We start from the raw sequence: 24,693 nt of genomic DNA on the forward strand, positions 1-24,693 counted from the left end.
AATTCCATGGACAGAGGAGTCTGGAAGGTTACAGTCTTTGGGGTCGCAAAGAGTCAGACACGCCTGAGAACACACACATGATATCAGAATTATTTCTTTCAAAGAGACCTGGAAATTCACATTCAATCCAGTGAACCCATTTTACTCCGTAAATTCCAAACTTAATCCAGATTCTACACACACCTCTCCCCAATATCATCCTCAATCTCTCTCCCCTACCCAAACTTTTATTTCTTTACTCATTTGAGAAGTCTTTCTACGGTAAAAGCTAGATAGAGCAAAGAAAGAAGTTAAAGTAATAAGTAAGACATTGTCTTAGCAAAGATAATGTAGATTAAAAAAAAACACCTGTCAGTTTCCTAGCACATAAAATGCCTCCAGTATTTATGATTATCATCATCATCATTAATGGTCAAGTGACCCTGTAAGTTTCCAATCTACTACAGAAGATGTATGTACAAAAGCAGAGTTGAAGGCTAGAGAGATGGTGTGGAAAATCTCAAATGCCACTCTGAAAAGGGCTTCAAGTGAAAAAATGAGAGGGCATATTTTTTTGTAACATGGGGATAAAATTATCAGAATGAAAACATAAGGAAATAAAAATGGATTTGGAAGAATGAGTAAAGAGGAAAACATTAAAACAGTGTAGATCCTAGGGATTCCCTGGATATCCAGTGGTTAGGACTTGGCACTCACTGCTGGGGTCCAGGTCCAATCCCTGGTCGGGGAACAAAGATCCTGCAGAGCACTGTGGCCAAAAGAAAAAACAAGTGTGGATCCTGCTTCCCCCTCGACCATTTCTCCAAATATCAGAAGGGGAGAAAAGAAACGCTCAGCCAGAGGCTGCCTTCTGTCATTCAGATGAACGAAGACTAAATTAGGGTGCTGGTCTTATGAGAAGCAGCATTTTAATGGATTGGTGAGTTGGGTGGGGTCCTATTTATGACACAACAGGGCAAGCCCCTGCCGTCTGATAGGACAGTGTGCTGGGCACACAGCCTCCTCCTGTTCCCAGGCCCGCCTCTCAAAAGCAGGAGGCACAGAAGCACATTACTGGGCTCAGGAGTAGAGGGGCCACTTGCCAACTGCCTTAAAAAGGAAAAGCAGAGATGCCAGGATGAAGGAGTGGAACCCAAAGGCAGGTGCCATCATGAGCAATCAGTGAAGGAGGCCCAGATCTGTGAAAAAGTAAAGCCCAGAAGGATGAAGCCTGGGAGATCAACAGTTCCCTTCAGGGAACTCACAACAGTGGAGCCAGGCTCTAAGTTAGTTTCTAGGCCTGACTGGGAACCTGAGCCACCCCAGATACCTATCACCCAGCCAGCGTCTGAGCCAGAAAAGACACCCACAGCTCAGCCAGCATCTAAGGCTCAGCAGGCACCCGATCTACCACAGAACCTCACTGCACAGCAAAGACCCCTTGCCCAACAGGAAACTGAAGCCCAGCAGGAACCTCCAGCACAGCAAAAATCCACTCTGCACCAGGAATTTCATGTCCCACAGGAGTCTGCCCCGCAGCTGTCACCTCCCATCCAAAGGGTGCCCTTTAGCAAACAGGAAGCTGCCTCACAGCACAGACCTGAGCCAGGAAAAGAATCTAGAACTCAACAGGACCCAGAACTGAGAGAGGGATCCAGAGCCCAGCGGCAACCTGAACCCCAAAATGAACCACCTGCCCAGACTGAACCGATGTCCCAAGAGAGACAGCAACAGTCAGAACTTGCAGCTCAGGGAGTCAAATCCGGAGAGGAATCTTTGGCTGAGTGGCGATTTCTATCAAAACGAAATGAACCATCTGAACAGCCATCGACCTCAGAATCGAAGACATTTCTTGAGTGGGTCACAGATTCAGGCACAAAACCAGATGTGGGGTTCACATTAGACATCGATTCACCAGCCACCCTGGGTAGGATGGCGGACCCTGGAAAGAAGCTGGCCTTCAAAGAGCAACCTGGTTATGAAATGATGTCAGGATTCGGTGGGATGCTAACACCCAGGAAGAAAATCAGCAGCCAGAATCCCAGACAATACCGGTACACAGGTGAGTTGAGCTTGGAGGAAGGGAGAGGGGGAGGGGCTCCCATGGATGGTCACTCATTCAGTCAAGAACTAAGACCTGCCAGAACGTCAGGTGAGCTCAGGTCACCGTCCAGCAGTCCAGACACAGAGCCAGAGCCCCCTTTGATGGAGGAGGGAGCTGAGGCCTGGAGAAGAGAGGGAGCCTGTAGGGGACTGAGCAGTAGGGGTGGCCGGCGGTGTCAGGATCCGCAGCCAGCCTCCGATTCCTTGCCCTGTTCCAGGCTACCTCCCCGCGGGGACAGGGGGGAATCAAACAGAAACTAAGGCTGTGGGCGAGGGTGGGTGCTCATCCCCCGGGCCCAGAACTCTGAGCACCGCTGGGGCAAGCACCTCGCTGACCAGGGACCCTTACGCTAGGTGGGTTGCCACGCAGGCAAGGCTGGACATCGGGCAGGGAAGGCCCTTCAACTCTCCGGGGTGTCTAGTAGGTTGGAAGACACTCGTCCCCGGGGAGTCCCAGTCCTGCCAGGCCCATGGCCTCGTAGGGTGTGATCTCAGGAAGCGGAAGGCTCAGGAGAGGCGCTGGGGCTCCGCCAAATCCCAGGCCGTCTGGGCTGCGCGCAGGGAGGGAGACTTGGGGGGCGGTGTGGGCAGGTCGTGGGCATGAGACTCCGCTGGAGACAGCACCCCTGCCCCTTTTCCTCCTCCGAAGCCAACGATGGTGTGTGCCCCCGGGGAGCAGGCTCGGCCCTGAACTCCTCTGGGCTCAGAAGCCCTGCTCTGCACGAGAACGGCCGCAAGTTCTCTCCAGGGAACATGGGTGACACAGCCAGAGAGGGAGAAAACAATGCAGCCCCAATCCTGGAGCTGAAGGCGCTGCGAAGCCGTTAGTCCGAAGGCTGGTAAATAGGGGTCTCAGCCCAGGGGCCTGTACCTCCTGGAAGCGCTGGGTCGTCTCAGGACTCAGGAGGAGAGGGTCATGGTGTCTCTCAGTGCCAGGGCTCGTCGTGTGTTTCGGAAGGGTGTGGAGGAGAGACAGGATGGTATTTCTGGTGTTTCTCTGGGCCTCCCGAATCCAGTCACAAGGGATGCCCTTATCACAGCTCTGCCACAACCAAAGCCTCTCCACCCACGCCCCCGCCTCCCCGTGCCAGAGTGTGTGCGCATGCGCGAGCCTCGAGTCGCCTCTGTTTCCCGCCTTTTCCCAGGACAGCGCGGTACCCCCGGCCTCCTCTCCACCCTGCGGGCTGGTGCGCGGCTTGGAGCTAGTGCGCAGGCGCCGAGCACCTTATATATATATATATATATATATATATATATATATATATATATACACACACACACACACATACACACACACACACACACACACACACATCCCTACCCCCACCCCCCGCCGCCCCCGGCCTTCCATTCTAGCGGGGAGGAACAGGACACGGAGAAGAAGAACCCCAATAGGAGCAATAGGACAACTAGAAGACAGAGGGCGGGGGGAGGGGGGCGGAAAGGCGGGGCTTCCTCCTCCAACGGCTCCCAGGCAGAGTCACGCCTCCTGCGCTGCAGCCCCGCCTCGGCCTTGAATTGCCTGAGGACCTGGCCGGCTCCCTACCCTCAGGAGGAGGCGAAGTTGCATCCTGCTTACTTCTAAGCGGACAGGCACAGTACGTTCTAGACGACCCCTACGTGGGCAGGTGAGTGGGAAGACGAGGATGACAGCCAACACGTGACTAAATCGGGGCTTCCTTGCTGGGGTGACCATTAGGGACTCCCCGCTAGTTCTGCCGGAATACGCTTTTAGCCGCCTCCAGGGCTGCATTTTTGTTGGTCGCGGGCCCTTTAAAGCACGCGAAGGGGCGGGGCCAGACTTTAGGCCTTAGTGGAGAGGGGCGGGACCCGAGTGTCGAGGCCGGCCCACCTCGCTCAGGGGGCGGGACCCAGAGAGGAGCAAGTCCAGGATTGGGTGATGTGGGGGCTCGGCGGTGGTGCGTGTGAGGATCGGCCCTCGGGGCGGAGACTGGCGGGTGGAATTGGCTCAGGCGGGTGTGTAATTTGCCGCGGGAACGGGACCGCGGAAAATTGATGGAATCGGCCTGGGAAACGAGGCCCCGGGTGGCCTTTGAGGCTCCGGCCTCGAAGAGGGTTCAAGAGGGGTCCAAAAGTCAAAGGCGCCGGCGGTGGCGAAAAGCCAGAGCCAAAGGTGAGTGGGCGGGGGCCGGCAGCAGCACGGAAGGAACCTTAGACATCCTGCGGGGAAACTGGTGACCGAGTGGACTGACCTACTGCCACGAGAAGTGGGGGACGCTCGTGGACTGGCTCATTGCCGCCCTGCGGTGCGGGGGTGTGGAGATAATCCACTATGAGAAGCGGGTGACGTGAGAGGGAAGTATCATCTCCAGCAGAGAGGCTCTCGGATGCCCCAGTACCGTGTTAGGGGAAAGAGTCCAGAATGTTAGTGTCCCGAACTAGCGTTCCCGCTCTGACTTCGTTCTCGCTCTGACTTCGTTCTTGCTCTGTGGCTGTGGCAGCTCTTGCCTTGTGATTCCAACGTGGGAAATGGTTCAAGCCCCGATTTTCAAGTCTCTGAGACTCTTAAGACGGTTATAGGGGAGAGATTTAGAAGTTGTTGCCCAAAGAGGAAGTTTTGGAGTGTAAGGTAGGAGGAAGTGGTGCCCCACAATGGGGCATACTTGGAGGAGGGGGTGCAGTACCGCTCCCAACAGCCCTGCCCCACCATCCTTCATTCAGTCTGCTCATTCATTTGCTGTCAGTCCACCATCCTCAGGCTGGCTGCCCTAGTATCTAGGTTCTTGACTCCTACTCCAAGGACTAAGAGGCCCTGGGTTGGCTTGGGACAGCTTGACCTTCACTTGGGAGAAAGGAGAGCTGCCACCTGGGTTCCCTAGGTTGTCACGTTATTCACAAGTCCTGGCAGGCTGGAGAAACACTGACAGACGAGACATCCTGCCAGCCTCAGGCCCACATGAAGTCCTTGCTGGATTAGGAGTGTCGACCCACCTGAAGACCTATGGGAATTTCCTCTGCAGGAAAGAAGCTGACAGCCCTGACTTAGTCCAGAGACCCCAAACTCATCACCCTCCCTGCCATAGACGTCATCGGTAGCCAAGGGTAGAAGTGCAGCTGGCTCCAGACGCGCACAGGAAGGCTCAGAGCTCAAACTGGGATCCGAGGGCATTCCTTGTCACACTGCAGGACACAGCTTCACAGACAGGACCAAGTGCCCAGAGGCAAGACAATGATCAGGAAATGGGCCTTGGAGACCTGGTGCCTCAGGCTGTGAGGGGGTGGTACACTGGACAGAGGCTCCCTCCCTCCCTGCCTCAACTTTCCGAGCTATAAAATGGGCATAAAAACAGGAGTCACCCCAGCTAGACAGTGAGTTCGCTAAGAGCGGGCTACTGTTTACCCCTGGGGTAAACAGTCAGCCCTGTTTACCCCACAATTGCAGAACCTGGTGTGCCAGACACATGGGCACTCAAATGTTCACTTAATAAGTGAAGGCATGCATTAACTGTAACATGGGATAATTATCATGCTGCCCTTAGGGAGTCATGAGGAGTTAGAATCCTCTTGCATAGGGCCTCCTGCACAGGGCTGAGCCAGACCTCCCCACAAACCCACAGGCCCACCTACTCACAAAGGCTCATTCCCCCAGGCCCCTAGATTTCCCTATCATTTCCTGAGGCCCTGCCCTGGTGCTGGCCTCCACTGAGTGAATCAGACCCCCAAGGGCATCCAGGTGGGCTGGAGCACTCCTCCTCATCCTTTGGATCTTGCCAGTAACAGATGACACTAATGTCATGATCACCCCACTTTTCAGGTGACGAATGAGGGAGTGAGGGACCTGGTCTTCCTCACCTGGCCAGTAAAGGCGAGGAGAGAGCCACCCCCAGGCTCCTAAGGACAGTGAGTGTGTACACTCAAAACTGTGCCTCAACCTTGATTCTGGACCCAAAAGGCTCCAGGTGCACATTTTTGTTCAGCAAAGACATTCAAAGAACCCTTCCTTGAGCCAGGCCTGGGGCCTCAGTGCAGAGGATAAGACACCATCTGAGCCAGGGATACAGACATTAATAAATAACCCTACAAATCAGATATAATTATCTGATTATCCAATTATCTCAGTTTCCCCATCCGCCAAACTGGTGAAGAGGTAACATGTAAGAGGGAGGCACTCCCCAAGCACGTGACATTGGACTCAAAGATGAGCAAGTATGGACTGCTGGGCAGGAGCGACACAGAGAGTGGCAAGGACAGCACAGGCAGAATCCTGAGGCCCAAGAAAGTGGCAGCTCACAGCACGGAGGGAGCTCAGCGAGGAAAGGGCTAAGCACCCAGAGGGCCCAGGTGGTACATGGTTTGGGATGCCATGTCCAGGATTTGGGGCTTTATTCTGAGAGCAAGAGTGGGGTGTTCAAAGGTTGGGAGTGTGTGACCAGATTTAAATTTTAGAAAAACCTTCTGGCCCCTATGTGGGAAAGGCATGGAGGGGGCAAAAGCAGAGATACAGAAAGAGTTGTTATAGTCATCTAGAGAAGTGGGCAGTGGAGGTGGGAGAAAGGCCACGTTCCAGGGATTTCTAGGCAGGACCGGGGCAACAGGACTTCCTGATGGGTTAGACGAGACTGGGAGGTGCCCATGATGATGCCCTGGGTTCCAACTGGAGCAAATGGGATGAGAGGGGTACCATACACACACACACCCCCAAGATACACATCCATACACATACACACAACATGCCCGCACAATCTCACAGGCCAAGAACAACAGAGACACAGAGCCTTCAGGGGCTGAGCGATACAGATATGAAACCATCTGGTGTCATTTCAGACACTGAAGAGCTCCAGTACCACAATCTTTTAGGTCTTAGCATAGAAAAGAATTCAGCCAGAGGCAAAGTAATAGATAAGAAGTGATGTACTGGAATAGAATGCTTGTGAGGTTTACAAGGTGAGAAATGCTGCACCCTGAGAACTTACTGGGCTACCTTTTTATAAGCAAAGAAAAAGTGGGGAGGGGGAGACTTCTTTGTCATTCTTGAGTCAACGTCATGCTTCTGTCATCAGCTCCCCTCCAGGTTGGGCAGGGGAGTTTTCTTGTCCCTTCGGGTCAAGTTGGGTCCACTAATTACTGTTTTGTACGTGTGCAGACAGCGTGTCCTAGGAATCATTAACTTACTGAGCTCGCTGGACAGGCTGTGAGTCTCATGCCACCGTCGCTTTACTATCTGGGGGCATGTCTCATGCTTCTGTTGCATGGTTTTGCCTTTAAGCAAGCCTGGTTTTATGGTTAAGCAAATCTGCTTTCTTGAGTAATTAACTTATAGGGATCGCTCATATTTTTCTATTTACAATCCCCTAGTTAACTATTTAATCATTAGTTCTACTTTGTCCCTTTATTCTGTCCCTATCAGATAGGCTGTGACACACGCATACAAACACACCTGCAGACACACTGAGAAACAGAAACACAGACACTGAGAAAACATGTGGAGTGAACGCACTCACCCACACACACACAGACCAACGCTAAGCACAGCAGGAACCTGCACATGCATGTACATCCAGGTGAACCTCGAAGACATACTCATAGCTGCCCGCCCAGAAAGCACAGAGCTGAGACATGACAGAAGCAGCAACGCAGATACAGAGACACAGCGGAGGAGCCGCGCCGTCTCTGCTGGCTCCGTGGCCCTGGGCAGTATGCCACCTCTGTCTCTCAGTTCTCTCATCTGCCACAAGGGGTCTTGATGGTCCCTGCCTCGTGGGCTATGGAGAGGCTGAAACCATTTACCTGAGTTACCTTACATAAAACCCAGGAAGAGAGCAGTGTCCAGCACACAGCTGTCGTCGAGCAGGCTGTGCTCTGCCATGCAGACACACTCAAGGATCAAGCCGTAATCACGGCCCCCTGGCCTGCATTTGGCCCCAGGCCTCTCCCCTGCAGAAGGCCTTGCCCCTCCCAGGCCCCCGACCTGGCCCTTCCTCCATCTTCCCCCCACTTACTTCCCCACTGCCCTTCTCTGGCTTGCTCAGTCCCCAGGGACCAAAATCCAGGCCGGGTCCACTTGTCCTGTGACTCTAGGGCAAAGGGCTAGTGCCCAGGCAACAGGACCCTTACCCCTCCCTCTGGCCCAGTCCTCACCCAAGGCCCTGGGGGCCTGCCTGCCCCTGCCCCAGTGCCCTCTGCATCAGATTCTTGGCATGACTCTGGCAACCTCAGCTCAGCATCCTTCCCTCCCTGCTTCGCCCACGCCAGTCCCTAGGGAGCCTCCTGGAACAGGGCAAAGGGCAGAAAAGCAGCCCCTGGGATCAGCGTCTTCCTCACTGCTGTGTGCAAGTTGCTTCTTCTGTCCAGGGCTCCTGTGCCCTCATCTTCAATCAGGAGCCCTGCCCCAGAGACAGGAAGTAAATGACAGCTGTTTTAGGGAACAGGAAAGCACAGCCGTGCAATAAGTACCCTGCTAGCTCTGTGCAAGGGCTAGGGCTACAGCAGTGAACTAAACAAAGCCCCTGCCCAAAGGGAGACTCTACTCTAGTGTCAGACACAGAAAGCAAACGCACAAGCAGTAAACTGGACAGCATGTTAGGTGGAGAAGGACCCAACCTCAGTGAGGCCAAGTGAGAACCACACAGCAAACCACGAGAAGAAATGCTGCCATGGGGACCCATACAAAGATCATTTCCAGCCCCCTGGGCAGGATGGCCAAGTGCACTTTCCAAGACGAAGAAATCAACCTGGCCAGTGGCTTAGGCCAGCCACAAAGCTGAGAGCTGTCTCCAGAGGCCTCTGTCTGTCCATCTGTTTGTTTGCCCTGGGGAGGGGTGGTCCTCTCCCAGACTCCCACCCAATCCTGCCGGCCTCCACTCTGACTCTTCCCTTTCCTTCCTTCTTCAAATCTTTGCTGAGCCCCTGCTAGGTGCCACCCCATGCCCCCAGGGGATGTCATTCCAGGCAGAGGGCCAGAGGCGGACTCACCTACAGCCAAGCAAAGAACACCCTCATTTGCACAGGCCCCTTCCCAAGCCCTATACCTAATTCAGCACTTGGGATTGTCTCTCCTTTTTCCTAAAGAACCCCATCTCCACTTGGAAAAGCTTCGAAGCTCCATGAAGCCTGGTTCTGCCCCTGGGGGAGACAAACAAAAAACATGTAAACAGATAAATGGAAAAGTGCCAAGGTGGAAAATCCTAGGAAGAAGAACTTAAATATGATGACAGAAAGCAGTGGGAGGGGGTGCATCTTAGATGGGGAGGCACCCTTAGGGACCACCTCCTGGAGGAGGGGGGAAGCTTAGGGCGAGGGTGAGCTGGCCAGGCCAGGAGCACGTGGAATAACAGGTGAAGGGTCCCTGAGCTTCCATTGCTCCGTCTGTGAGATGCAAGTGACAGTCACCGCAGGACGATGGCCTGGAAGGCCGAGTGGCAGGTTGCAGGGTGCCCACTATGGGAACACCACAGAGTAGGACCTGTGGCGTGGGCCCCTGGCTGGGCTTGGCACTGCCCTTGATCAGCTTTTATCCGTCTGCGAGGGACAAGCAAGGCTGGTTCTCCTCTCTCTTCCCCACCAGCTGGGGCCAGCTGTGCCATGGCCAGCCTGCGGTGGGGCAGGAGTTGCCATCAACCCCGGTGTTTTTCCACTCCCTGAATCCCCCCAGGGAAGGAGGAGGGCAGCCAGGCTGAGTCGGAGGGAACACTTTGTTCAGGACCAGGGTGAGCCTCCTGGGCCTAAGGGAGGAGGGGAGAGGAGACCTGGATGCCTCCGTTTCTAATTGTTGAGGGCACTAGGAGTCCGGACTCCTGGAACTGAATGAGGAGGGCCTTGGGGACCCAAACTCCAGGGTTCAAAGCACAGGAGGCTGGCACAGGGACTGGGAGCAGTGAGTTGAGCCCCAGGCTCTGTTTACCGCGCTGGATTCTCACCGTCCTATCAGGGTAGGAGGTGGAGCCGGTGACCACACCCTGGGCAGGCTGGGCCCCTCCCCAGGATTGTCACCCCCGGCTGCAACTGGCAGCAGCCACAGTCAGCAGTCAGTCAGCAGCCCTGGGGATCTCTGAAGAGGCCTGGGAGGGGTGAGTTCACAGCCAGCTGACAGACAGGAATGGCCGCTGCCAAATCCCCGGGCCCGGAAGGGAAAAGAGACACCTTTTTCTGGAGGATCAGGGAACCATCGACTTGGGAGGCAGGCAAGGTGCTGGGTGGGCTTCAGGAGGGAAACGTCTCTGAAGCAGAGGGCAGCGTCCCCACCAAGGGGGGACAAGAACAGTTTGTCCAGGACCTGGGTGACAGGACAGCGGTCTGGAAGGGAAGATTAACCGGGGACCCTGAAGTGTAGGGAGTCAGGCCAAGTCCAGGGCAAGTTTTTGTGGGGCCAGGGCTAGAGGCCCAGTCTCCAGGGCCCTGGGACGGAGACCAGCAAAAGTAACAGCTCTGGACCCAGAGATCTGGATCTGATTTCTGCTCTGCCACTTTTCAATGCAACTGTATTAACACCTCTGAGCCTGTGTTTCCTCTCCTGTAAAATGGGAATGCTCCGAATAACAGCTGAGACAGGAACCGGGCAGTCTGGACCTCAGAGGGTTAGTGAGAGAACCTAAAGGAGCAAATTGAGAAAGCTCTTAGCACTGGGTTTGGCGAAGTGAGTTCAAGGTTAACAACAGGGATGAATACCACTGCAGGCAGGCAGCAAGGCCGACTGGTGCAAAGCCAAGCTAAGTGGACAGGCCTGAAGGCCAGGGACCCAGCTGGGGGAGGAGTGGGACCAAGGTTGAGAAGAGAGAGGGGACTGGAGGGGATTCCACAGCCAGACTGGAGCAACCTGGAGGGGGCAGGAGTGACCCCTCAGTTGCAGGGAAGGCTAGAATTATGAACTCCTGGGTTCAGGAAAAGAATTGGACTTGGGACCAGGATCCTGGGACACCACCAGGTGGATGGGAATTGGTAGATTGAGGGCAGAAGCCTCCCAAATACTGCAGAGGGCAAGGGCCTGTAGGTGACACTTGGGGCCTGAGAAGGAGGTAAGATGGGGGCCGAAACTCCTGGTCTTGGGAGAGGGGACCAACTAGGGGCCAGGCTGCTCAGAACCTGGAAGGAGTCCCAGGCTCCGGGAGAGAGAATGGAGACAGATGCCTGAACGTGGGCCCCAAGAAAGGAGAAAGAGGGTTACGTAGACTCCTGGGCTGTAGGACAGATGCTGGAGCTAAGGAGTGTCAGCATCCCAAGGAAGAGGGAACAGGGACCTGCAGCCTGAAGAAGAGGGTGCGGGGGCCTGGACTCCTGGGTCTTGGGAAGGTGGGGGCTGAGGGATCAAATTCAGCTCCTGAGGAGGGAGAAAGGGTCTGGGTACTGGACTCATGGGTCCCAAGGAAGCAAGGAACTGGAGGCCTGGACTCCATCCTCCCGTCTGAAGGAGTAGACTATGGTCTGCTGTGAGTCAGGGGGAGGAGAGGGTACAGCCTGGACTCTGGGACCCCGGGGCCCAGTGGAGCCAGGGGTGACCCAGCCCTACCTTAACATGCCTCCCGACCTGCCCGCAGCCTCACGGCTCTTGCAGAGGATGGACCTGCACACCATGACACAGTCGCTGGTGACCCTGGCAGAGGACAACATGGCCTTCTTCTCCAGCCAGGGCCCCGGGGAGACGGCCCGGCGGCTGACAGGCGTCTTTGCGGGCATTCGGGAGCAGGCCCTGGGGCTGGAGCCGGCCCTGGGCCGCCTGCTGAGCGTGGCGCACCTCTTTGACCTGGACACAGAGACGCCGGCCAATGGGTACCGCAGCCTGGTGCACACGGCCCGCTGCTGCCTGGCACACCTGCTGCACAAATCGCGCTACGTGGCCTCCAACCGCCGCAGCATCTTCTTTCGCACCAGCCACAACCTGGCCGAACTCGAGGCCTACCTGGCCGCCCTCACCCAGCTCCGCGCTCTGGCTTACTACGCCCAGCGCCTGCTGACCACCAACCAGCCCGGGAGGCTCTTCTTCGAGGGTGATGAGAGGGTAATTGCCGACTTCCTACGAGAGTACGTCACGCTGCACAAAGGCTGCTTCTACGGCCGCTGCCTGGGTTTCCAGGTGAGCCCCCTGCCCCCTGCCTGTCCCCTGGGCCCATGGCAAAGGCACACGGTGGGCCCAACCAGGCTCAGTCACATATGCGTGCTCAGTCACTCAGTCGTGTCCGATTCTTTTGTGACCCCATGGGCTGTAGCCTGCCAGGCTCCTCTGTCCATAGGATTTCCCCAGGCAAGAATACTGGAGTGGGTTGCTACTCCCTTCTCCAGGGGATCTTCCAGATTCAGGGATTGAACCCGTGTCGCCTGCATTGGCAGGAGGATTCTTTACCACTAGGCCACCAGGGAAGCCCTAGTAGCATACAGAGAAAGCACGGTGGTGTGGTGTGGTGCTTGACTGAGCAAACAGCAGATGCAGGAAGGGGAAGCTGGTCGGGGCTCATACTGCACAGAGCGAGGGTCTCATACTTGTGGCCCCTTGGCCAACTCCACCATGGAGGAAGGAATCTTCAACTGGGCATAGCTTCCTACATCAGGATCCCCACTGCTCCCCATCACCCTGCACTCAGGAGCTTCATTTACTCTCTTATGTGACCTGTCTGGCCCCTGAATTCATTCGACAGCCCCTAAGACGGTAGCCAGTGTGGTTTGTAAGAGCATCAAGGCCTGTTTGTAAGAGCACGCCTCACTTAGTCATCCCCACCAGAGGCTTGGCAGGTAGGGAGGACAGGTGCCGGCCCCATTTTACAGGGGTTCAAAGGGGCCCCCAGCTGCTCAGCTGGACCCAGATCAGCTGGGACATATAGACTCCCCTAAGGCGCAGTAGAATCCAGATTTTCAGGCTGCAGAGAGAACCAGCAAGCACATCCACGTTGGTGACCACAAGGAAGACCTGGTCGTGGCGCCTCTCCTCCCTGAACCAGGGCCCTCTGAACCCCAGCTGCAGGCCTTTTCCTATCCTGTGCCCCCACCCCAAAATCACGATCACAGGAACACAGCTCATCTCAGCGCTGGAAGGGAGGCAGCCCTGAGGCCTTCAGACTCACAGGAAGACTGGTCTGGGGATTTGGAGAATTAGGAAGTCTGTAGGGCACCGAGCTCAGAGCTGAGGCACAGTCTGTCCCCGTCCGGGGTCCGTGCTGGGCCCACCCGTCCCCAGCCACATCTGGGAACCCCAGCAGGAGTATCTGGAGCCATGTGAGCCTGCACCCCTTCAGACCCTTTCTGGGCGTTCCCCGGGTAGTGGAGCGTGAAAACTGTCTCGGCCTCCATCCCATCTCTGCTTCCATGAGGGGCAGCCTGTCCTCACCAGCCCAGCCCAGGTGTTCCTGGGAACTTCCCCTCATCTAAACTGAACCCACAAATATTGATCAGCCCAGCTGGGCCAGCCAGCTCTCCCTGGGTCCCGGGCATGCCCCCAAAGCTCGGGAGTAAGAGCCTGGGGACACCCAAGCTGCATTCCAGTCCCGAAGGTCAGGCACCACTGTGCTCTCTGGCCCACTGGGCCCCCGGCCAGGGGCAGGGCCACGCCTGACGGTTACTCTCTGCGGGCCCAGCTGGGCCACATTGCAGGACAGCCTCCCCGTATAAAATGTCAGCCCTGGGGGCAGACGTCCCTGATCTCCAGGTCTCGCTCAGCCTCTGCTCCAGCCCAGTGCCTGGCACGCCGGAGGACCCGGGCCAGGACTTGCTGAATGAACAGAAGAACCCTGCTGGCCCCTTGCCCAGCCTCCTGTGGCTTGGATTTTTTCCCCCTGTTCTGGTTCTCTATTGTCTTCTCAGTTGCCTGGCTCCTCTCTGAGATGCTGGGTCTCTGTCTCCCTGTTTGACTCTCTCTGCCTCAGGATCTCTGAGCTCTCCTGTTTCTCTCTCCCCACTGCCCCTTAACTGGTCCCCACGGCCTGTATCCCCTCATCTTGGTCCTCGCTGAGTTTCAGGGACCCCTGCACCATCCTTCTCCCAGCTTACAACCCTCTGCGGCTCCATCATGTCTAGAACAAACCCAAGTCCTCAGGCTCCACATAAGCCCCTCGCTGCCCCTTGGCTCTCACCCCACGCCCACCCCCGTCTCCTGGCCTCTCTGTTCCCCCCACACTCACCATCCACGCCAAGCAAGGATGCCCCTCAAGGCCTCTGCTTGTGTCCTATTCTCCTCGGGGTACAGTCATCCCTCGCTTCATTCCAATCCCTCCTTGGGTCCCTCGGGGAGACCCATAAACAGAGTCAGACTCTTCGTCCGCATTCTGTCCCTCCACCGACCGTCCTTTCAGACACTGGTCATTTCTTGAAATTGTATGGCATGTCTTCATTTGAGTACTGTCTGTCTTCTCAACGTCAGCTCCATGAGGTGCCTAGCGCAGTGCCTAGCACACAGTTGAGCTCACTAGACATTTGCTGAGTGACCGCCTCTACCCGCCTTTTCTTTGCCCCCCACTCCCCTGCCCGCCCCTGCTCCCTGACTTGGAGGCCTCTCCCCACAGTTCACACCCGCCATCCGGCCGTTCCTGCAGACCATCTCCATCGGACTGGTGTCCTTCGGGGAGCACTACAAACGAAACGAGACTGGCATCAGTAAGTCCCCGCAGGGCCCTGCCCACAGCCACCCCCACCCTTCCTGTCCCTCCCCCACACCAGGGCCCCAGCAAGGCCACCAGGGGCTCCCTGACACCCCTCCCGACCTCCAGGTGTGACCGCCAGCTCCCTCTTCACTGGCGGCCGCTTTGCCATCGACCCCGAGCTGCGTGGGGCCGAGTTTGAGCGGATCATTCAGAACCTAGACGTGCACTTCTGGAAAGCTTTCTGGAATATCACCGAGATCCAGGTGCTATCGGTGAGCCTGGGGTCCAGCGATGGGGACGTGACGGGGCCCAGGGCGGGCACAGGAGGGAAGAGACGGGCGGGGAGGTTGGAGGGGAGACGTGAGGGGGACCCCTGCAAGCAGTTCCTCCTCTTACCTCCGGCCCAGTCTCTAGCAAACATGGCCTCAACCACCGTGAGGGTGAGCCGCCTGCTCAGCCTGCCACCTGTCGCCTTTGAAATGCCTCTGACCTCGGACCCCGAGCTCACAGTCACCATCTCGCCCCCGCTGGCCCACACAGGCCCCGGGCCTGTCCTCGTCAGGCTCATCTCCTATGACCTGCGGGAAGGACAGGTAGGGCCCTGGCTCTGCCGGAACAGGCGCAGAGCTGAGGAGCACGGTGGGAGCGCCTTCCCCACCTCCCGCCTCACAGCTCACACCTGCCCCCTCTCCGTCTGGGAGGAGTGAGGCCCAGGCAGGCCGCCCCCGCCCCGTGACCCACCACCCCTTCCTTCCTCTCCCCCAGGACAGCAAGGAGCTCAGCAGCTTCGTGAGGTCCGAGGGCCCCAGGAGCCTGGAGCTGCGGCTGCGCCCCCAGCAGGCACCCCGCTCCAGGGCCCTGGTGGTGCACATCCACGGCGGCGGCTTCGTGGCCCAGACCTCCAAGTCGCACGAGCCTTACCTCAAGAGCTGGGCCCAGGAGCTGGGCGCCCCCATCCTCTCCATCGACTACTCCCTGGCCCCCGAGGCCCCCTTCCCCCGGGCGCTCGAAGAGTGCTTCTATGCCTACTGCTGGGCCGTCAAGCACTGCGCCCTGCTCGGTGAGCCCCCTCCCAGCCTGCCTCAGCCCCCAGCACAGCAGGGGCAAAGAGCCACAAGGCACTGGAGCCTCAGTCTTGACACCCTGCCTGCCCGTCCACCTCCCACCACCCACCTCTGCCACCTGCTCACCCCACTGTGTCCCCTGCCCCCTCCTGCAGCTCTGCCTCTGTTGCCCCGGGCTCCCACCTTCCACTCACCCACTTCCTCTTCCTGCTTCCCCCGACTCTAGCCCTGACGCTCTGTCCCCAACTCTGGCCCTTTCTTCTCTCCTCCTGTTTCTTTACCCACTGCTGCCCCTTGCTGGCGGCTACCCAGCTGGGCTCCAGCCCAACAGCTCCTCCGCCCTCCTGCTCCCCACACAGCCCGGGAGGCACAGACCAGGGTGAGGCCATGCCGCAGGGCTCAGGGCACAGGATAGCCAGCCCGAACCCTAGCTGCCACCTTCTGGCCTTGCCGCCCCTCCCTCCTGACATGGGCGCTGGGTCTCCCCTTTCTCAGCACCCTTCCTCCTTGCTCCTGACCCCCAGCCCCGCAAGCTTCCCCACAGCATCCTGATTTCCAGACCTCTCCACATCCTCAGCCTGCCTGATCCTCTGCCCACTATCCCCCAAATAGGTCCAGATCCCTGCCTTAGTTTCCCAGTCTCTAAAATGGCAGTGGGCCAGAACCCCAAGCCCGACCTCCGAGAGCCCAGAGCTCCAGCTCCTCCCTGCCAGGCTTGACCAAGCCCCCTCCACGCCAGGCTCAACAGGTGAGCGGATATGCCTTGCCGGAGACAGCGCCGGCGGGAACCTCTGCTTCACCGTGTCCCTTCGGGCAGCGGCCTACGGGGTGCGGGTGCCAGATGGCATCATGGCAGCCTACCCGGCCACCATGCTGCAGTCCACCGCCTCTCCTTCCCGCCTGCTGAGCCTCATGGACCCCCTGCTGCCTCTCAGCGTGCTCTCCAAGTGCGTCAGCGCCTATGCCGGTTAGTCCCATCTGCATACAACTGGGGCCCTGGCTCCTTCAGGGACAGAGACTAGAGCCCTGTCTCACTGGGTACAAAGGGGAGGAATCTGAGACTCCCTGTTCCTGCTGAAGCCATCAGATAGTCTAGGTCCCTGAGGGCAGCAGTGCCTGAGGTTGTGTGTGTTGAGACTGGGCCCAGAAAGAGAGGAGACCAACTCACCCACCCAACACACGCATCCACTCACAGGTGCGGAGACTGAGGACCACCCCGACTCAGACCAGAAGGCGCTGGGTGTGATGGGGCTCGTGCAGCGGGACACGGCCCTGCTCTTGCGAGACCTCCGCCTGGGCGCCTCCTCGTGGCTCAACTCCTTCTTGGAGTTGGGTGGGCAAAAGTCCCACCTGAAATCAGTGTCCAAGACAGGTGAGTGGCACCCTTCCCTCACACACCCATCCAGCCTGGCCAGGAGGGACAGCCTAGCACCAGAAGGTCCTGGGGGAGGCAAGGGGCTGGGCCCTGGGCACTCAGAGAAGCAGAGATCACCTTCCTGGCTCCTGCCATAAAGCCTTAGTCCACATTCTAGAAATTCCAGAACTGCTGATCACATGGGTCAGCTCAGGATCCCAAGAACTGTAAGATTTAGCTTTCCAAATACCCCCTCCCGGAAAGGCAACCTAGGGAATGACTCAGAAGGCCAGCTGTGTGTCCTGATTTTCAGTCCCAAGAATCCAGTCCACCGAAATTCCCTGGGCCCTCAGGTGGAAGTCCAGCTCTCCTAGATTCTTTACTGACTTTTAACAGAGGCACGCAGGGAGATCAGAAAGTGGGAGAGACATCAGTAAGTGGAGGAAATCCCCACCCCGGGTAGGTGGGAAGACCCTCAGGCTGCCAAAAATCACTTCCATCAAGGGATCCATTTTTTCCCATTTCCTAACATTTTAAGGATTTTAAAGCACACCCACCTCAAATTACTTTCTATCTCTAATAAATCAACAGTATTTTCTGGGTAATAGAAATTGCATGTTCAAAAGTAGATACCATTCCCAGGGACTTCCCTGGAAGTCCAGTGGTTAGGACTCAGCACTTTCACAGCCGAGAACACAGGTTCAAACCCTGGTCAGGGAACTAGGATCCCACAAGCCATGGGCCAAGAAAAAAAGTAGATACAGTTCCTGTTATTCAGAAAATTATTCCAATTGAATATGCTTTATTTTAAATTCAGTTTTTAATATCGGATATTCCAACCAACACAAATAAATACACCCAAAAACAGGTGGCACAGTAGCTAAAGATTCTGCCTGCATATGCAGGAGACTCAAGAGACTCAGTTTTGATCCCTGGGTGGGGAAAATCCCCTGCAGAAGGAAATGGCAACACATCCCAGTATTCTTGTCTGAGAAATGCCATGGACAGAGGAGCCTGATGGGCTACAGTCCATGGGGTAGCAAAAGCTGGACTCAACTAAGCTGCTGCTGCTAAGTCACTTCAGTCGTGTCCGACTCTGTGCAACCCCACAGATGGCAGCCCACTAGGCTTTCCCGTCCCTGGGATTCTCCAGGCAAGAACACTGGAGTGGGTTGCCATTTCCTTTTCCAGTGCATGAAAGTGAAAAGTGAAAGTGAAGTCACTCAGTCGTGTCCGACTCTAGCGACCTCATGGACTGCAGCCTACCAGGCTCCTCCGTCCATGGGATTCTCCAGGCAAAAGTACTGGAGTTGGGTGCCATTGCCTTCTCCGACTCAACTAAGCACATACATGCAAAAGCAATGAAAAAGGATTTGAATTTTAGACACATGGACCATTTGGCACTGGGGCTTTCCTTGTAGCAGAAAGGTGACAAGAGCAGACCCTAGAGGCACACACGCCAGTCGAGCTCCCTACAGTACCAGGTACTATAACAGGCAAGTTGCAGTATCTGTGCGCCTAGCTTTGCCCCTCTGGGGGAAATACAGTAAGAATACCTGCCTCATTACGTTGCTGTAAGGACTGCCTACCTATCTGTGTCAAGCACCTGGCACACAGTAGGTGCTGTTTTGTGCCTTGTACCTAGAACACAGTAGGTGCTCTTAGAAGATGCCAGCACCCTGATTGGCCGTGTCTGTGACTCTAGTCAACAGCTTGGTTCCATTGACCCTCTGGGCTACAGGGCACCTAAGCAGTTATTCTCGTATCATCCTGCATTTTGGCTTCATGGATTTATAAAGGCAAGTGAAAGAAAAAAAAGAAAAATTGAAAAATGTAAGGTCTTGGCAGTAGTGGTAAGCAGAATGGTCCTGATCAAATCAGTGGAGCTGAGGCCGCAGTGAGCACACCAGGCAGGCCTGAAGTGCACCTTTAGCATCAGCTGGGCACTGGCTTGTCTGTCATTCAAAGGGAAGGGATGGGGACTTCCCTGGTGGTCCAGTGGCTAAGACTCCATGCTCCCAGTGCAGGGGACCTGAGTTTGATCCTTGGTCAGGGAACTAAGATCCCACGTGCGTCACAGATCAGCCAAAAAACAAAAAGGGAAGGGATGAGGTGAAGAACAGGGAGGAATTTCAGGGAGCAGATCTACATAGTTAAAGCTGTGGGGGTCTCTGAAAGTCTTGATATGTCCTCAAGATTCTTTTTAGTGCCCTGTGAACACAGCCTCCTTTCAAGCCATGTGGGCCTGCTCACCATTCCACTTTGATCCATTCATACTCTCTCAAGTGACCAGGAAAAGCCTACAGCCCCATGTTGGGGGCTAAGGAGGCAGCTAAAACAAGGCACCTGGTAATAAAACATTACCAGGTGTTTGGCAGAAACCAACACAATTCTGTAAAGCAATTATCCTTCAATTAAAAATGTTTAAAATTAAAAATATATATAGATAGATATAGATATATTATGACCTCCCAGGGATGTTTTCTGTGCTCAATTGCTCAGTCATGTCTGACTCTCTGTGGCCCCATGGACCACAGCCCTCCAGGCTTCTCTGTCCATGGAATTTTCCATGCAAGAATACTGGAGTGGGCTGCCATTTCCTACTACAGGAGATATTTCCAACCCAGTGATGGACACCACGATTCCTGCATTGACAAGCAGATTCTTTACTAGCACCACCTGGGAAGCCTCCCCAGGGGTAGCAGTATCTAATCCCGAATTTTATTAATCCCACTGAGTTCCCACCACTTCCTATGAGGTAAGGACTATTTTTATCCCCTTTGTTCAGAAGAGGAAACAGGCTCCCAGAGGTAAACTGACTGGCATTTCATGTTCCCAGTCACACACACCCCTCCATTAGGACAGAGCCCCACCTCCAAGACAAGGGACTCCTTCCACCGCCCCCTTGGAACTGCAGCCTGGGGCACCCTGGAGTCTGGGCCTCTACAGCCCTAGGGTACAATCCCCCACCGGCCTCTGCTCCCAAGGCGGCCTTCCCTGCCAGCCACCCACACACTCAACCCACAGAGCCAGGCTTAGCTGCAGGCCTGACCGGTCCCCTGACCTTGCACCTCTCACAGAGCCAATGCGGCGCAGTGTGTCTGAAGCAGCCCTGACCCAGCCGGAGGGCCCATTGGGAACCAACTCCCTCAAAAGCCTGAAGCTGCATGACCTGGGCCTCAGGAACAGCAGTGACACAACAGACACGCCAGAGCTGTCACTGTCCGCGGAGACACTCGGCCCCTCCGCACCCTCAACCATCAACTTCTTACTTGGATCTGAGGATGGATCTGAAATGTCTGAGGCCCCAGAGGAGCTGAACAACAAGGACCGAGTTCGAGGTGTGGGCGCCGCCTTCCCCGAGGGTTTCCACCCACGGCGCTGCAGCCAGGGTGCCATGTGGATGCCCCTCTACTCGGCCCCCATCGTCAAGAATCCCTTCATGTCACCGCTGCTGGCACCCGACAGCATGCTGCAGACTCTGCCACCTGTGCACATCGTGGTGAGCGCCAGGCCAGGAAGGTGGAGCAGGCGAGGAGTGGGGCTGGCAGGGGCCTGGAGCTCCTGGAGAAAGGAGCTCCCGGGGAGCCAAGTGGGGGGAAAGGGAGAAAGCGCGGCCGCAGGGAGAGGGGTGCCAGCAGGAGGGAAGGCCTGGCAACGGGTGGACTGAGGGGGTCAAAGTTGCCAGTTTGCTTTTGCAATCCTGCTGAGATCACTGGTCAGGCGCTGGGCTTGGAGAGTCGGGGAAGGGGCAAAGACAGAGTGGGTCTCTCGGGGGAGGGAGAAGCCAGGCAGAACCCAGTCAGACTCATTCTCCGATTCTCCCCGCCCCCATCCTCGTGTCTCCTGCCTCTGTCCTCCCCCGCCGTCTGCGCATTTCCCTGCCCCGCCCCCACAGGCCTGCGCGCTGGACCCCATGCTGGACGACTCGGTCATGTTCGCGCGGCGGCTCCGCGGCCTGGGCCAGCCCGTGACGCTGCGCGTGGTGGAGGACCTGCCGCACGGCTTCCTGAGCCTGGCGGCTTTGTGCCGGGAGACGCGGCAGGCAGCCGCGCTGTGCGTGGAGCGCATCCGTCTCATCCTCAATCTTCCCGGGCCGCCGGTCTGAGCCGGGGCGTGCCAGGCCCCGCGGGGAGAGGGGGGTCGCGGGGGGCGACACTAAAGGCCGCTTGTACCCATCTGCGCAGGGCTCCCTGGTGAATGCGCCTCGGGAAGGGCGGGGGAAACCCCGGGCCCGGGGCTCCCCGGCCCATCCAGGACCTCTCTAGGGCTGGGTGGAAGGGGGTGGGCTGTGCCTTAAGTTGGGGGAACGGCATGGGGAGAGTCGGGCGGGGGCCCCCTCCCCAGAGCTAAGACCCTGGCCTCCGGGAGGAGGGCGCACACAGACCAGTCTCAGAGACAGCCGGACTTGCACGGGATCACTGCCTTCTATTGCTGCTGTGACCACTGCAGGGGCGGGCCTGGCCCGACCTTGCAGATCGATTTGCTTTGTTTGTTTTTTGTAAATAAAAGTATTTAATTAGTTTGGCCTCTGGCAAATAGACAGGCTTCCCTGGTGGCTCAGTGGTAAAGAATCCTACTGCCAATGCAAGAGACACAAGGGGCTCGGGTTCGATCCCTGGGTTGGGAAGATCCCCTGAAGAAGGAAATGGCAACCCACTCCAGTATTCTTGCCTGGAGAATCCCCCGGACAGAGGAGCTTGGCGGGCTGCAGTCCATAGGGTGGCAAAGGAGTCAGGACCTAGCAGTTAAACAACGGGCAAATAGAGTGGGGACGGGGGTTGCCCACCAGGGGGCAGCATCAGAAGCCCGAGAACTTGGCACTGGCGAGCTGACGGAAGGCTGGGGGCCCAACACCTGGGTCCTGAGAAAGAAGGGGTGTGCAGGCCTGCATTCTTGAGAGTGGAAGGGCAGGAGCCCCCCTGCTAACACAGACCCACCTCCTCCTCAGACCTAATCCAGGTACAGTGCCAGAAGCTGGCTTCTCAGCTACTCCTCTTTACAAACCTAGACCCCGCACCCACCGGGAAAAGAAAACAGGAAGTCCCTTGAGAACCGGAGCAAAGCTAACAGGAAATCAGAAACAAACTGATCACTCAAAAACTGGGACCCAAGCTCTGCCCAGCTGTGACAGCCACTCAAGCCCTCACCCTCTGTAAGCCCTGGGTTTGAAGCAGAGATTTCCTTCCAGGGCTAGCCTTCAAATTTCCACACTCAGGTGGGGAGAGACCCAGGCACAGACTGTCAGTCCCCACAGGTTCTATCTGTGGTAGCCAGCAAGTCTTTCACAGAGGAGGCGATCCAGGAAAGAGCAAAAGTTTACTAAGAAGAAATAGACAAGGTTGTGAGAGCCAGCGGTCAGTGGTCAAGGCTTCTGCCTGACCAGAAGTTCAGATGCAAAGTGGGGAGTGGTCTGAGGGGCCTAGACTGGTCAGCAAGAGATCCTGAAGGAGCTGGAATGCAATTTGGACTATAAATGGCAGCAGGAGCCATAGAAGGGCTTTGAGCAAGGGAGGGACAGGATCAGCTCAGGCACTGAAAGAGTCTAGTGGGAATCAGGGGTGGACTGAAAAGGGCAAGACTAGAGCCCTGGGGGCAAGAGAGGAGGCTGGGGACAGGGATGACAAGCCCTGAGCTGGGGCAGAAACAATGAAGGTGGGGAGCAGAAGTCGGGGTGGAGCAGCTCCCAGAGCCATTACTGAGCTTGGATAAAGAGGACTTATTGAGGGTGGAGCAGAGGTTACAGGTGAGCAAGGGGATGAAGAGGACACTCAGGTCTGCACAGGGGAGCAGGTGGACAGGGAGACTCTACTGGGAGGAGGCTCAGGGGTGTGTGAAGTAGGTGAGGTACTGAGGGTGGTTTTGCACACAGATCAAAAGGTCGTCTTCAACAGAGACAGACTCACGGACATACAGAATAGACTTGGGGTTGCCAATCGAGAGGAGTTTGGGGGAGGAATGGAGTGGGTGGTTGGGGTCAGCAGATGTAAGCTATTATATATGGAATGGATAAACAACAAGGTCCTCTGTACAGCAGGGGTCCCCAACCTCTGGGAGCTAATGCCTGATGATCTGAGGTGAAGCTGATGTAACAGTAAGTGAAATAAAGTGCACAAGAAATGTAATGGGCTTGACTCACCCTGAAATCATCCCCCGTCCCCCGTTCCGTGCAGAAAGTGTCTCCCATGAAACCAATCTCTGGTGCCAAAAATGTTGGGGACTGCTGTTGTATAACACAGCTATATTCAGTATGCTAAGCCAAAATGGAAAATTTATATATATATATATATATATATATATATAACCGAATCACTTTGCTGTACAGCAGAAATTATCACAACATTGTAAATCAACTATTCGTCAGTTAAAAAAGCCTTCATGAGACAATCCAAGAGGTGGGAGGAGTCAGAAGAGGGAGGTTCCCTCCTCTGGAAATCCTTTCCTGTCCCACTAAACTCAAAAACGACTCTTGGACTCCCCAGCCTCTGCAAACCCCTGCACGTCAATATATGGGTCTGTCCTCCCATCTGACCTGGGCTCCTTAAGGGCACGGCCCAGGCCTGACTCATCTTGATCATCACCATTGCCCAGCAGGAGGCTGGGTGGATGAGTGTGTGAATGAGCGAGTGCGAGTGAGTCGCCATATGAGGAAATCAGTGAGTGAGGTACTTAATGAGGGCAGGAAGGACTGAACGCACGGGTGAGTTTAGTAGCTGGAGAAGGGAAGGGATGGAGGAATTTCTGAGATTGTGCATCCAGCTCCCCTCTGCGCCTCCAGCCTCAACAAAATCTCACCGTTTCCGTCAGAGCTGTGTCCAGAATCCCAATACTGGGTGTGCTGTGAAGGGCTTACCAGGCCAGACTCGCAGAACCTGTCCGCTCAAGAGCCGCTCCAGCGTCTACGAAGCAGACCTCCCCCCACACACACACCAACCGGCAAACACCTAGCATTTTGGCTGCCTGGCTGGACCTGCGGAGACCGCTCTATCGCGGTCCTCCTTGGGCTGTGGACCCCGCCTACTAGGGAATGCTCCTTGCCCTGCGTGGCCCAAGGAGTTAGGAGACGGAGTGTCGGAGTGTCTATTGGCTGGAAGCTGGTGACTGACGTCACGGGTAGCTGATCACAGCTCGATTTCGGAGGCGTGCTCCGGTGTCAGACACGCCTCTAAAAAAGACAGACTTGGGAGCTCGCTGAGCGCGTGGGCGACTGCAGAAGGATCTTGAGTGAGGTTTCCGGCTGCAGGTAGAGCTGGACCGTTCGACCGCCTGATCCTGTCTTGAGAGAGGATGAGAGTCCGAACTCCTTGGTCCTGAGGAGGACAAACTGAGGGGCCTAGACTTCTGAGTCTGAGGGAGGAAGAGGCTGAGCGTCCAGATTCCTGATCTTGAGGAAGAGGGGAGCTGGGACCCTGAAGAATCGTGCTCCAGATTCGGGGACTCCTGAATCCCAAAGGTCCCTGGCCTGCCCAAGGATCACAGATTTGGGGGTCAGGGGTTTTTGTGGCTACGTATTGTATTGGAGCCAGAGTTCTGAGTTCCTGAGGTGGGGCTTAGACTAAAGATGAATAGGAAAAAGGCTTAGGGGAAGCTTTGACCTTGATACTGCCCTTTACTTCATCCCTGAAAGGGAAGCCAGGGGCAGGTGCTGTGTGCAGAAAGAATCCAGAACAGG

At 56.2% G+C, this 24,693-nt stretch overlaps 1 protein-coding gene and 1 long non-coding RNA gene across 7 annotated transcripts; one reads left to right on the forward strand and one right to left on the reverse strand.

The window, feature by feature from the left end:
• Nucleotides 1-991: 991 nt before the first annotated feature.
• On the forward strand, nt 992-21,562 carry LIPE (lipase E, hormone sensitive type). 6 transcript variants are annotated; one of them, XM_070771090.1, is made up of 10 exons: nt 998-2,041; nt 11,574-12,109; nt 14,526-14,616; nt 14,730-14,875; nt 15,011-15,196; nt 15,369-15,663; nt 16,407-16,634; nt 16,863-17,039; nt 20,102-20,523; nt 20,920-21,562. In XM_070771090.1, the coding sequence occupies exons 1-10, from the start codon at nt 1,204-1,206 to the stop codon at nt 21,127-21,129; spliced, it is 3,129 nt and encodes a 1,042-aa protein (XP_070627191.1). In that variant the 5' UTR covers nt 998-1,203; the 3' UTR covers nt 21,130-21,562. The 6 variants fall into 6 exon arrangements, with proteins under 6 accessions (XP_070627192.1, XP_070627191.1, XP_019835345.2 ...); XM_019979786.2 differs by lacking the exon at nt 998-2,041 and adding an exon at nt 3,581-3,710; XM_019979784.2 differs by lacking the exon at nt 998-2,041 and adding an exon at nt 4,013-4,216.
• On the reverse strand, nt 14,120-24,089 carry LOC139177127 (uncharacterized). Its single transcript, XR_011561602.1, has 3 exons — nt 23,875-24,089; nt 15,000-15,181; nt 14,120-14,590 (listed from the first exon to the last, which is right to left on the reverse strand). It is a non-coding gene; the product is annotated as an uncharacterized lncRNA (long non-coding RNA).
• Between the last annotated feature and the right edge of the window lie 604 nt (nt 24,090-24,693).

This window comes from Bos indicus, chromosome 18, assembly GCF_029378745.1.
Source record: "Bos indicus isolate NIAB-ARS_2022 breed Sahiwal x Tharparkar chromosome 18, NIAB-ARS_B.indTharparkar_mat_pri_1.0, whole genome shotgun sequence".
Taxonomy (NCBI): domain Eukaryota; kingdom Metazoa; phylum Chordata; class Mammalia; order Artiodactyla; family Bovidae; genus Bos; species Bos indicus.

Bases quoted from the DNA above. Each gene is read 5' to 3' on its own strand.
- LIPE (XM_070771090.1), top strand. From the start codon at position 1,204: ATGAAGCCTGGGAGATCAACAGTTCCCTTCAGGGAACTCACAACAGTG. The intron at 14,617-14,729 runs GTAAGTCCCCGC...CCCGACCTCCAG, and splicing joins ACGAAACGAGACTGGCATCA to GTGTGACCGCCAGCTCCCTC. The intron at 14,876-15,010 runs GTGAGCCTGGGG...CCTCCGGCCCAG, and splicing joins CCGAGATCCAGGTGCTATCG to TCTCTAGCAAACATGGCCTC.